Source organism: Coptis chinensis, chromosome 3 (genome assembly GCF_015680905.1).
Source record: "Coptis chinensis isolate HL-2020 chromosome 3, ASM1568090v1, whole genome shotgun sequence".
In the NCBI taxonomy this organism is placed as follows: Eukaryota; Viridiplantae; Streptophyta; class Magnoliopsida; order Ranunculales; family Ranunculaceae; genus Coptis; species Coptis chinensis.
Genome location: NC_141458.1, coordinates 86,676,665 through 86,689,510, shown reverse-complemented (window position 1 = coordinate 86,689,510; position 12,846 = coordinate 86,676,665). Strand labels below are relative to the sequence as shown.

General features: G+C 35.4%; 1 protein-coding gene and 1 long non-coding RNA gene across 2 annotated transcripts; one reads left to right on the top strand and one right to left on the bottom strand.

The window, feature by feature from the left end:
• The first annotated feature begins 897 nt into the window (after positions 1-897).
• LOC147511346 (uncharacterized) lies at positions 898-1,311 on the top strand. Its single transcript, XR_015216977.1, has 2 exons — positions 898-1,074; positions 1,160-1,311. It is a non-coding gene; the product is annotated as an uncharacterized LOC147511346 (long non-coding RNA).
• A 1,042-nt stretch (positions 1,312-2,353) lies between these two features.
• On the bottom strand, positions 2,354-10,869 carry LOC147511345 (uncharacterized). Its single transcript, XM_086598436.1, has 9 exons — positions 10,822-10,869; positions 9,829-9,910; positions 9,578-9,642; positions 6,205-6,231; positions 5,977-6,073; positions 5,709-5,823; positions 3,441-3,493; positions 3,210-3,293; positions 2,354-2,409 (listed from the first exon to the last, which is right to left on the bottom strand). Exons 1-9 carry the CDS (start codon positions 10,867-10,869, stop codon positions 2,354-2,356), a joined length of 627 nt encoding a protein of 208 aa, XP_086454562.1.
• Positions 10,870-12,846: the final 1,977 nt, after the last annotated feature.

Genomic DNA, 12,846 nt, shown 5'->3' with positions numbered 1-12,846 from the left:
GAGTCCTAATTAGTTCTTTCTACAAGTCTTATTTCAGCGAGAGGCTCTCCTCAAATCAGGAGATTCCTTTATATATTAATCTTCAAATCAAGAGAAAAAAGATGCGACCAATTCTTGAACTTCTAAGTGTTATTTATACAAGTTTTCTTTCAATATCTCCCGAGTATATAGAAAGCACCATCTCGAGTTCTCTTAGCAACTTCACATTAACAATGAACGACATTATCTCTTTCACACCAACATGATTCTGAGTTCTTCCTAGGTAACTATGTTTGCAAGAAAGCGATGGTCACCAACAACGATGCACCTTCAGATACTTGAAAGTGCATTGAATCAAAAGAGTTTATATTATACTAAGGAAGAAATCAAACTTTTGACAACTTAGCTGTCAGTACATGGTCAAATTTCGGAAGATAATATAAAGAATTGGTTCAAGAACCGTCGAATCAAATTCAGAAAAGATCAACACGGTTCAAATCATAATGACAATACCTCTATTCAAGACATAGAACAATCTACTATTGAATATCCCATAAGTACAAGTTTTTTCTTTTAAAAAATATTTGATTATAATTATAATCCTTTCTTCTTCCCTTATAATTATAATGTTGTTTAATTTTGTCAACAGATGTTACATCTACTAAACATCAAATTGATGGTTTTTTTCCTTCACAGCTTTTTCCTAATGAACTTGGTAAGACATTCTTCATTGTTCAATTGTTACTTGGTTTTGAGTTGTACTTAACATGTTTTATTCTTATATAGTGGATGAATCGCAATCAAATAATGAAAAAGCCAAAAATAGCCGATATAAAAGAAGACATATATTGAATAATAAAGAAATCCAACCAGTTGAAACTCATGGTTATGTTAATTGTGATGCTGAAACAAGCGATGACAACCATTATGCCCGAAAAAATCACCTATATCAACTAGACGGTGTTGGAGAAAGTGACGATGACTACGATTCTCAAATCAGTGGGAATGATTCAGAAATAGAAGATGAAAACGATACAAATGACCATATGGAAGTTGAAGTTTCCCATGAGAAACCAAGTGAAGTATTGCATGAAAGTTAGTATTATATTAGTTATAGTTTTTCATATTATTTTATTTTTTATATTATTAGTTATAGTTTTTAATATTCATTTTAATTCAGGGCGTTGTTTCCAACCGTTGGATTTTGGAGAACCAACATCGGTGTGTCCTTACTGTGATGCCATTGTTTGGTATGAAGAAAGGAATGACCGAACGAAAAATCCAAAAAATTCAAAGTTTTCTATATGTTGCGGTGGAGGGAAAGTTCAGCTACCTCTTTTGAAAGATACACCTGATTTTTTAAATGAGCTTATGGACTGCAATTCTGGCTCCAGATCCAAAAAGTTTATGAAAAATATCAGAGTATATAACAGCATGTTTGCTTTCACATCAACAAGAGGTGATGTTCAAGAATCAATAAACAATGGTCATGGTCCTTACGTCTACAAGATAAAAGGCCAAAACCACCACAAAATTGGCACCTTGCTTCCACCTGAAGGTTTACGCCCTAAGTTTTCCCAACTTTACATATATGATACTGATAATGAAGTTGTGAACAGAATGAACTCTCTTAGTAAGAAAATTTTGAAAAACGGATATGAAGAAGAGTTGGATCCAGATATTGTGAAGGGACTAATAGATATGTTGAACAATACAAACAAACTTACTGAGACTTATAGAATGGCAAGGGACAAATTTAAAGAGTCTGAAGTAGGTGATTTCAGTATAAAGCTTATTAGTACAAGACAAAAGGATGGGAGACTTTATAACATGCCGACATCATCTGAAGTTGCTGCACTTATTGTTGAGGAAGAGAGTGAATTTAGTAATTACCGTGATATTGTGGTGGACAAAAAAGGATATGGCTTGAAAAGAATAAATGAATTGCATCCAAGTTTCATGGCCATGCAATATCCTCTTTTGTTTCCTCATGTTGAAGACGGGTACAGGATTGATATCCCTTATCGAAATAATGTCAAAGTTGGGAAAAGGACAAACATAAGCATGAGGGAGTTCTACGCTTTCAGATTGCAAATGAGACTAAAAGAAGGAAAAACAATTGTTCTTGGTGGACGCTTGAAACAACAACTTATTGTTGATTCTTACTGTGTTGTAGAACAGATTAGAGTTGATTGGGTTAGAAATAACCAATGAGACTATATTCGTCTTGAGCTTTATCAAGGATTAGTTGATGCAAGTATTTTACGGAGATTTAAAACCGGTTTTGTTGGAAGGCTTAATAGTTCTACCATCTTCTTTCACGGAGGTCCACGTTATATCTTCGCAAAACTATCAAGACGCTTATTGCGATTTGTCAATGGGCTGGATCTCCTGATCTATTCATAACTTTTACTTGCAATCCTAAATGGCCTGAAGTTAAAAAATGTATTGACAAGATTGCTCCTAGATATACACACGTCGATTTCCCTGAAATTGTCGCTAGAGTTTTTGAGATCAAGCTGCATGAACTTATGACGGATTTGCAAAAACGTAAAAGGTTCGGAAAAGCTTGGGCGGATAAGTAATTTACTAATTTAGTTGTTTTTATAACTTATTCTTTCGTAATTTTTAACTTTTTAGTTCATTTGTAGACTTTATGACTATCATATTGCTAAGAAAAAAATATCTCCCCCTTCAAATATATAATTAATCTATAAATAAATGCTGAATATAGAAAAAAAAAATATGCCTAAATGATCCAAACAAGAAAGCAGTCTATGATAACATGTTGTAATATAGACAGGCACATACCTAGCTTTGAGCTCTTGAAATATACATGAATGATACGAGTTTTGTCGGCTCCGTAGTATACCATATGCTGCATAGAAATTTTAGGTAGTCGCCTTCAATAGCATCATAGACTAAGCGGGACCTACAACCTTTGGGATCAATATTTCCAAAGACCATAACCCAATTCAAAGATCCGGGTTAGTTGTTGGATTTAGGGGGAAAGCTACAAACAACAAGAAACATAAGTGCTTACAAGAGATCCTTTTTCACTATAGTTTTAATAACATAAGTAATTGAACTGTTGGTAAACCGTCTGTGATGAAAGATGCAGTTAGAAAAACATTTTAAACAGTTTTCTATCAAAAGTATATATCCAATATACTCGATAAAAGGATCATGATTTGACCACGACATACTAGCCTTCATAGATTATGACATACCAAAAGTAGTGTACAAACTTAACATATGCCAATTTACATGTCTTCTAGCTCTATCTTCATGTTGTACCTTGCTCCCTTCACTCCCTGGAAAAGATTAATAGTTTATCAAATTTGATGTACAAATACTGCAGTCAAAGCACTTGAATTTTTTTAATACACCTTAACTGATAATAACTTAGCTCTATCATTGCCTAAGTGTAATAACTATAAAGTTTATTAACAATGAAGTACCCAAGGACACCACCATCTTTACAAAGTCCACACTCCCAGCTAAGGAACCGTACCTATATAAAAATCAAATAAAATAGTCAATAGATTGAAGACTAGAAGAATAAAAAAACAACTCTTGGATACAAAATCAATCTTCAGAATAAAAAAACTGAGCTGCTTCTTTCGTCAAGATTGAATATTCTCTAATTTACAGAGTACAAAAGAATATACAGAGACAGCAAGTGACCATGATCCATTCTGTTCAGATTGATGTTGGCTTTTGTTTATATAGCAAAAAAAGAGTAGGAGGGTTAGCACACTACTACCAACATCCAACTGAAATCCAACATGACTTCCGACACAAATGTTTTAGGTCAAGAAATAATGTCAGGGTAGAGACTACACCACCATTCTACACTAACTAGAGCTCTACCTCACTCTAACCTCTCATACATAGAAGCAACAAGAGTTATATTCTTAATCCACGTGCATGGGGTACCTAAGAATAGAGGTCGATTAGGAAACAAGTGCCGATGCAATCTCTAAAGGAATAGGACGGGTCTACCTTTGTTGTCTTCCAGCCCCGGTCTTTACTGAAGTTGCGTAACACCAGCCATGTACCCCTGTTATTTCTTAGTTTCCTTTCAACATACTTCAAATAATTGTCAAAACTCATAAGTGCAACAGAAAAGCTACCCCTTCAATAGGGAATGAATAGAAAATTCTAAAATCTTTGAGAATCAATCGAAAACATAAGAAATTAAAATGAATAATTAATCATTTTGAAACTGATATACCAAAAGGAAGAGTCAATCAAAGAGTGGTGAAGTGGTCTACTTCTTAGTTTATTTCCATTGCTTCTGTTATTTTGCAACTTCTTTACATAACATCTGTAAACAATTTGTTGCAAAGTCTTTATATTTACTGTTAAGTTTTAGTAAATATTATATTATTAAAGTATGAAAATCTGATACTAACTTCCAATTAATTGCAACTCTCTACACAATAGAGTTCCAAAAGAGAGGATTGCCCCATGCTCATATCTTTTTGTTTTGGAAAATTCAAGCAAAGCCTTCCACCCCTTCGCAAGTCAACAGAGTTATATCCGCGAATTGCCCGACCCCCTGTGACAAAGTTGCATATAATGCGGTTGTGGAATTCATGATTCACGGTCCATGTGGCGGTCCTAAACCAGATTCTCCTTGCATGGTAAAACCGATGATGGGAATCAAAAATGTTCTAGGCACTATCCGAAACCATTCTGTAGCGAGACAACGATTGACGAAAATGACTTCACAGTCTATATGAGGAGAGACAATGGTCGAACTGCAAAAAAAGACGGAATAACTCTTGATAACAAATGGGTCATTCCACACAATGTGGACTTGATTGTGAAGTTCCAAGCCCACATAAATGTTGAACACTGCAACAAAGCAAGGTCAATCAAGTACCTATTCAAGTATATTAATAAGGGAAAGGAAAGAGCATCTGCAATGATTGTTGAGAATGTAGTGACTGACAATAACAGTAAGGAACAAATTGTCAGGGATGTTGATGAAATATCAAACTTCTTAGACTGTCAATTTCTTTCTTCTTCTGAAGGAGTTTGGAGGCTTTTAAATTTTGATATACAGTACAGAAATCCGAGTGTCGAGCAGTTGCCATTCCATCTTGAAGGTCAGAATATTGTATACTACAGCGAGAAAGATGATCCAAAAGTAGTAGTGCGTTGTGAAAAAGCGCCCAAAACAAAGTTTCTGAGAATGGTTCAAGGCAAATGAAGAGTATGAATTAGCGGGACACTTACATATGTTGATTTCCCAACTAAATTTGTTTGGAAAAAAAAAGTATAATAAGTGGACTCTACGAAAACGAGGAATATCAGTTGGACGAGTTTACTACGCACATCCTACATCAGGTGAAAGGTTCTACTTAAGAATGTTGCTTAATATTGTTAAAGGACCTAGGAGTTATGAAGATATTCGTGCAGTTAATGGAACCCCACATCCAACTTTTTAAAGCAAAACAAGGGGTAATCTTTCAACTACTTCAATTGTCCATCTACTACTAACAGCTTTTTTGTGATATAGTAAGTAACATATATAATAAGTAACATATTAAGCAGTATCCTTCTCGACCATTATTATATTCCAATAAAAGTCTAACATTATTATTAAAGTTATATGTCATTTGACAACAAAATATATATTATGTCGTACTTAATGATATCTCCTATTCTCATAAAACAAAGTATGAATTATGCAACAAAACTGAATCAAGACTACATACCACTCCAAAAATGGCCCTTGAAGCACCAACTGCAGGTGCTTTGCAAAACCAATAACTTGCTGCGCAACCTGTACTCTTGAAACTACTGGATCAGAATATGAACTTGATCTTGTTGCTACAGATGTAAACGATCCAGGCACATTTACTTTAATAGGCATGGCCTTACCCTATGAAAGTCCAATCCCATGAGTTGGCCCGTCTACATCCGTAGTCCAAGGTATGGACATTGGCGAACAATGTATATTACATTAGGTATATGAGTTGTTACTTGCAATTGCAGACGAAAATACATCAAGAAGAAATCTTCTAGGACCACCGATATTCTCCATGGTGGGACCAACAGAGTTCAGAGAATAACAATTGACCTGAAAGAAACAAAAGTTGTTCAGTTAACAAATCAGTAGTAACATCACAGATTTAGTACGCAAGTTCAATACCAAACCATGAGGTGCCCAACATTTGCATGAAGAAAGAATGAAGTGGCCAACCTCCATACCTGTCCTTTGTCAATGAGGCTGTTAATCTGTAGACATAAATACATAATATACTTATGAATCTTAGTGAGTACATAGAAAGGAAATCATAAATGCAAACCAATTTTCTTATTCAAACCTTAGCTCCCCAGAGCACCAGCTTTCCATGGCTTGCAAGTTGTGCGACATATGCTCTAACCAAAGAAAACCATCAAATAAGGTACTGTTCTTCTTGCCCATAAAATAAAAGGGTACACCTAAATGATCATTACTTAATAAAAAATTTATATCAATAACACTATCCGGATTAACACATAGGACCTGTTTGATTCAATACATTCCTATAGATAATATAGGTTTTCCAAGAATACACCATTTATTCATTCATGTGTGGTTGAACGAAAGTAAGGCAGGAAATATTCTCAATCAAGTGCACTTCAATTTTTATCATAGGAGAAGTACAACAATCCGATTTCAAAATATTTTATACTCACAAAACATTGATTGCAATGAGGACATTAGTCCATAATCTTCCATTGCATGAGATGTGGCATTCCTGAAGAGTCTACTTTAAGTCCTGTTAATTTATTTGTTAATATCAAGTTTTTCATTTTATATTATGTAATCCTTCATTTTTGGATTACGTGCATACGGTTTGCTAGAGGGCTACGTGAATGGAATGATGCTATGAAGCAAGCAAGCGAGTGGGCAAATCCAGCTTCTTTAAGAGAACTTTTGTCACTTTAATCTTGTCTGTGTGTGAGGTTACATCTCCGAAATACTTTTTGAAAATCATCGAAAAGCCTTGGTGAAGATATTTTGTTTAAATTCTACGAAAAACCAACCACAACCAAAGTCTCGGCTAAGTGATGACCGGATAAAGAATGATACTCTTTATAAATTGAGAATATCATGGTTCGTAGGGGAAAACACTTACAGATATTGAAGGTTTTCCTAAATTCAATATTTCTTCACAAGCATCCTATGGTAACAAATTGATTGCTGAAGAATTGGATTACAACTACTTAGAGTTGCACAACGAACATATTAACCTCTATAACGGTCTCAACAATGAACAAAAAAATGTTTACAACCGCGGTAACTCGATGCAGTTGAGGCCTTAACTGGAGGTGTTTTTTTTGTCTATGGAAGTGGGGGAACTGGGAAAAACATATCTCTACAAGACTATCATTTCAAAACTCCGTTCTGAAAGTAAAATTGTTCTTGCAGTTGCTTCTTCGGGAATAGCATCACTTCTTTTTTGTGGATTAAACATATCTGGCACATTCAAGGTTTAAAATTATGATACCTACAGATGAGACCACAAGTTGTGACATTTCTCATGGTTCAAAACTACACAAGCTTATTTCAAAAGTGACCTTATTGTGTAGGACTAAGCTCCAATGACTCATAGGGCACACTTTGGGCCGTTGACCGTACTCTGAAAAACTTATTGAAACCGGATACTAGAGATTTTGGTGGAAAGACATTTCTCATGGGTGGAGATTTGGAGACAAATTTTGCGACCATACCAAGAGGTAAAAGAATGGATGTTGTTAAAGCTTCGATTAACAAATCAAAACTTTGGAAAAACGCCAAGTTTTTCACTTGAGTGAAAACATGAGACTCAAGAGTGATGTGATGGACTATGACTTTGTTAGTTCTGTAGATGAGTTTAGCAAATGGGTTCTAGATTTAGGAGATGGGAACCTACCCGCAAAGCGATGAACAAAGAAATAGAGCCGACTTGGATCAAAATACGATGACTTACTCATTTCGAAAGTGACAACTCAATTGAAGATATCATCGGCACCATTTATCAGATTTGGTGAATAAGTATACGGTTAAGTACTTGAAAGAGAGGAGTATTCTAGCAACCAAGAATGACACGGTAGCGAAATAAATTCTGCAGTTGTTTCAAAAATTCTTGGAGATTTAAAAGCTACTTAAGTGCAGACTCTCTATGTCCAATCCCAGGAAAGTGTGAGAACAAGATCTTCTCAGATCCAATGAATTTTTAAACAAACTTGGAATTTTCCGAGTACCAAACCACAACTGAAGCTTAAAGCGTAGAGTCCCTATTATCTTGATGCTAAACATGAATCAAAGTGAAGGATCGTGTAATGGTACTAGACTCACAATGACAAATATTGCTCCAAAAGTCATAGAAGCAACAATTATTCTTTGGAACAAAGATAGGAGAACCAGGTTTTATTCCCGAATGATTATGTCTCCAATTGACACAAAATGGCCTTTCGCCTTCTTGAGGAGGAAACAGTTTCCTGTCAAAGTTTGTTTCACTATGACTATAAACAAAAGTCAAGGTCAGACTTTTGATAAGGTTGGTGTTTATTTACCAAGACCAATTTTCACACATGGCCAGTTATATGTTCTTTGTCTCATGAACCACCTCAAGAAAGGGATTGAAATTCCTAATAAAAAGGATGGAAATGAACCCGGCGGTGCACAAAAAAGAACATCGTGTATAAAGAAGTTTTCAATTCAATATGAAGATATCAACTCAAGGTATGTCCTAATATAGCTATTTTACATTCAAGATGAATCACATACAAGATTAAAATAAAAACAAGTTAAATAAATATATATTAATTTCTTGCATAATACAATGGCATGGCAGCAGATCTCCTTGGAATTAGATTGATTGTCTCTTCGTAGGTCTAGGATACAATTTAAAAAAGAGTGTTTACTTTAATCTAAAACAGTCTCTTTGGGGTTGGATATGGTGGTGCTGCAAGCGACCATCTAGGTGAAGTTGTCTTAGCTTTTTGTGGTGGTTCTGGAAGGAATTATGTTCTTTTTCAGGAGCTTGAAGCTATAGAGAAAGGGTTGCAAGGATGTCAACTACATGGCTTTTGGAGAGTTGAAGTTAGTTCTAACTATTTGTTCAGAGAATATCAGTAGTTCGAAGAGTTAATTTTTCCAGTCAATTATATTGTAATTCCCAAAATTACATTCTCACTTAGACATTTTGATGTGATCCTAATAAGATCTTTCACTATTTTATTTTATTAAAGGGTGAAAAGACAGCAAAACACAGTCCCCATCTCCGAAAGGGCCAAAAACAGAGGTCTTTCTCAGTGTCTACTTGGAATATTTTAGAAAAACAGATTAATGTGGGAACCTTTATTACACTTATGTATAACATATAAGAGAATATGTATCTGCCAAGGTCTCTCTCTCTCTCTCTCTCGATCTACGATAGTGTAAGGTGAGACAAAACTAGAAGAGTCTAGTTGTTGTAGTATTGTAGCGATTTGTTATTTCAAGTTGGAAGCCAATGCCCCTTGCTTAACAATTTAAGGAAATGGTAAAACTAATTTCTAAGATACATGGACCACATAGAAGATATAAGTAAAGATGGAAAATGGATGTTACCTGTGCCAAATTCGAAAACATCCTCTTTTGAATAGCAGAACCCTCCCCTTGTTGTGTAACAGAATCTAATAGGTACCAGAAAAAAGAAAGAAGATGGAATGTAAATGAAATCAGTAAACCAAAAATCAGTGGCAGCGTATCATGCTCTCTCCCGATAAGGTCATGTCACTATCTACAATGAAAACAGCCATTCCAGAAAAGTGTGGCCTACTGCAAGTAACTGAAAACCCCTAACTCATGGTGGTCTTAACTGCTGTATACAAGATGCATATGAATTTTTGCAAGTGCATATGCCACAGCAGGCAGGGTGGCTTCAACTTCCTCATCATTGACCTACAAAGATGTACATAATTCTTCAAGATCTGAACAGGCCTGCATGAGTAAAGTCATCGATTACAATTTACATAAAAAAGAAGTGGAATTGCTAATATTAAATTGTACGCAGGATGCAGGATTGGGAATGAGTAATTAAACCACCAGAACTCTCATCATCCTCATCAGGGTCAATGTCAATAACCTTTTTGGAAGAGCCCCTTTTTCTTTTGAGTAGTGGTACTTTTACGCTTCTTTACTAAACTATCAATGTGTTGTTGCTTAGCTGCACTGCAACATGAAAAGTTACTTTATTTGACTGTTCATTAAATAATACTAAGGAACAATATTATTAGCTATGAAGCAAGGATTGCTCAGAGATAACTCATACTAAAATTTCTGCAAGAGCTAATGAACCATCAACAGAAGTGACACAAGTGGGCGACTCAAAGGGAGAGGTGAGTCACCAGTGCAAAGTGTGTGGCAAGTCATTCGGCTTCACCAACGGTGTTCGAAAGTTACACCACTACTACTTGGGCGATGACAACACAGGTAGTTGATCCGAGTCAGACAACAGTGTCCGAGACTCCCATCCCTACTAGCTCGATTGTGACATCAATTGAAATGAAACAGACAGACCGTGTGGTGTTGAACTATGATCTCAATGACCTTCCTGATACTAATGAAACTATAATATATACTTGAATAGGTACTTGATTGTGAAGTATATTGATTAAGAAGTTTTTCAACAGCTAAGATCATCACGTCAAGGTCTTTCGTCAGAAAATGCTGAAGCCCGTCTGTTTATATTTTGTCATAACAAGCTCGAGGATAAGGTAGTCTTGACCACATATCTTTTTTATTTCATTTTCTTTTAGTCATCTCACATTATGTATGTGTGTGCTCAAGTATCCCCATACTATCTCAAGTACCTGCAGGAGAACAAGTTCTTGAAATTCCTTGGTTTTATGTGGAATCATTTGTCATGGGGTTAGCCCTTCTGGGATCTGTTGTGTTTCGACTTGAGAGTGCACTTGATTTTTTAATGTTTGTTTATTTTATCAGTTACTCTAACCAATAACCTAGCTCTCTAATCGTAATAAATTTGTTCATCTTAAACCAGTTAGTAAATAATGCACATCACTCCTGTAAGTGAGTTTTTATTTAAATTTCTTATAAGTATTTGGAATTTTTAGCCCAATGCAATGCTAGAAAAGCCAAGGAATCCAACCTAGCCTGTCAACTTCAAGTGCAAAGAAGAACCGATGACCATCCACTAGAAATCAAAGTCACATTTGTTAACGGAGTTGAGCAAGTTTTGATCTTTGCCAAAGACATCTACACGAGCATTAGAGAGATGATTTTGGAGAAGGGGTTATTTAGAGAAGGATCGAAGTTGAGTCAAGGTCTCAAAGGGAGCAAAGCCGCGGCAGAACTTGATGTTCCCTTACGGTATTTCTCCAAACACTTACCCCTATTATATGATAGGGGGACCGAAGGATCGGCATCCGGAGGAGCAATACTTTCGAAGAGTCGGGTGGCATTTTCGATATTTCGATATGGCAGAGTATCTTTCCCTCCCTTAATACCCCGTGTTAGAACCGATCGCGGTAATTGGGTGGCACATCAGATGCAGTCTTTGAAGGTACATCAAGCGTAAAAGGAGTCACATCAATCCAAGTTGCAGTTCTGGAAGCGGTGAGTTTTATCATAAGGTTGTGGCAAGCAAGGCACACTAAGTTCGATTACCATTATTTGGTAAACTCCTACTCCGCGCCTTCCCCATACCTCTTAATCGATGATGATTCAACTATAATTAGCTCAATCTCTTCTGGTGATGCGCCCCTGCATCTCAATCCAGTTTCACTCCTTTCCCTATGGTCAAGCTTTTTAACTCCTTAGCACAAGCGCTAAACGATAATAATACCTTTTTGAACTTGACGTGAATCTTATGCCAGTCATCAAACTTCAAGATGGCGGTGCCGAAGTGTCTATTTGTGATTTATTACGCAATAATTTCTCAATCAATATATATTGATAGTTTTTTGTTAAGGAACTAATTCACAATGTTATAATATTGTTTTGCAGGAATTACACTATGGAAAATAAATACACAGGACTTGCCGAGCTCAACCAAAAAACAGACAAGTGTATAGTGAAAGCACATGTCAGCATATTGTGGTTCCCTTTTAATCCGTTGAATAGAAAACAAACTTTTGGAATAGACATGCTTCTCATTGATGAAAAGGTCAGAAATATACATTTAATTAATAATCACTTTTTTTAACTTAATAATTTAATTTTGTAATCATAGGGAGATCAAATCCATGCCAAGGTACAGGACAGCCTAAAAGACAAATTTAGAGAAAAACTAGAAGAGGGAAAAATTTATACTTTTGAGAAATTTGAAGTGGACAAAGAAGACAAGAGTTACCGTCCTGTACGATTTAACTACAAAATTTTGTTTACAAAAGCAACTATAGTAACTCCTACCAATGAAGATGACAAGAGTATTGAAAATTACAAGTTCACTTTTGTTGGATTCGAAAAATTCCTTGCAACAGAAGATGCCTCAGCATGTGACTTGAAAGGTATTTTATAAACTTATTATCTTTTGTATATTTTAATAATGCATATTCGAATGATCTAACAATATTTGTAATACAAATATAATAACAATTTTGAAAAAAATTGGTAATAAAAAACCACAAGGTTTCAGAGAAATTACTTTGGTAGACGAAAGGTAAACATTAATTCAGAAGTACGCAATTTTTTCTTCTATTATTAAATTGTATTTGACAATTTGGGATAATTTACAGGGGTTATGAGAAGACCGTGGATTTATGGGGAGAAATGTCTGATACAATTGCTAATATAAGCAATAAGGAAGAAAATGTTATTGTCATTCTGACATCACTATTTCTGAAAAAGATTGGAAGTAAGTTTAAGCTTTAACA

Bases quoted from the DNA above. Each gene is read 5' to 3' on its own strand.
- LOC147511345 (XM_086598436.1), bottom strand. From the start codon at position 10,869: ATGATTCCACATAAAACCAAGGAATTTCAAGAACTTGTTCTCCTGCAG. The intron at 6,232-9,577 runs GTAACATCCATT...TTATGTCTACAG, and splicing joins TGTTTTCGAATTTGGCACAG to ATTAACAGCCTCATTGACAA. The intron at 5,824-5,976 runs GTAACAACTCAT...TTACATCTGTAG, and splicing joins ATTTTCGTCTGCAATTGCAA to CAACAAGATCAAGTTCATAT.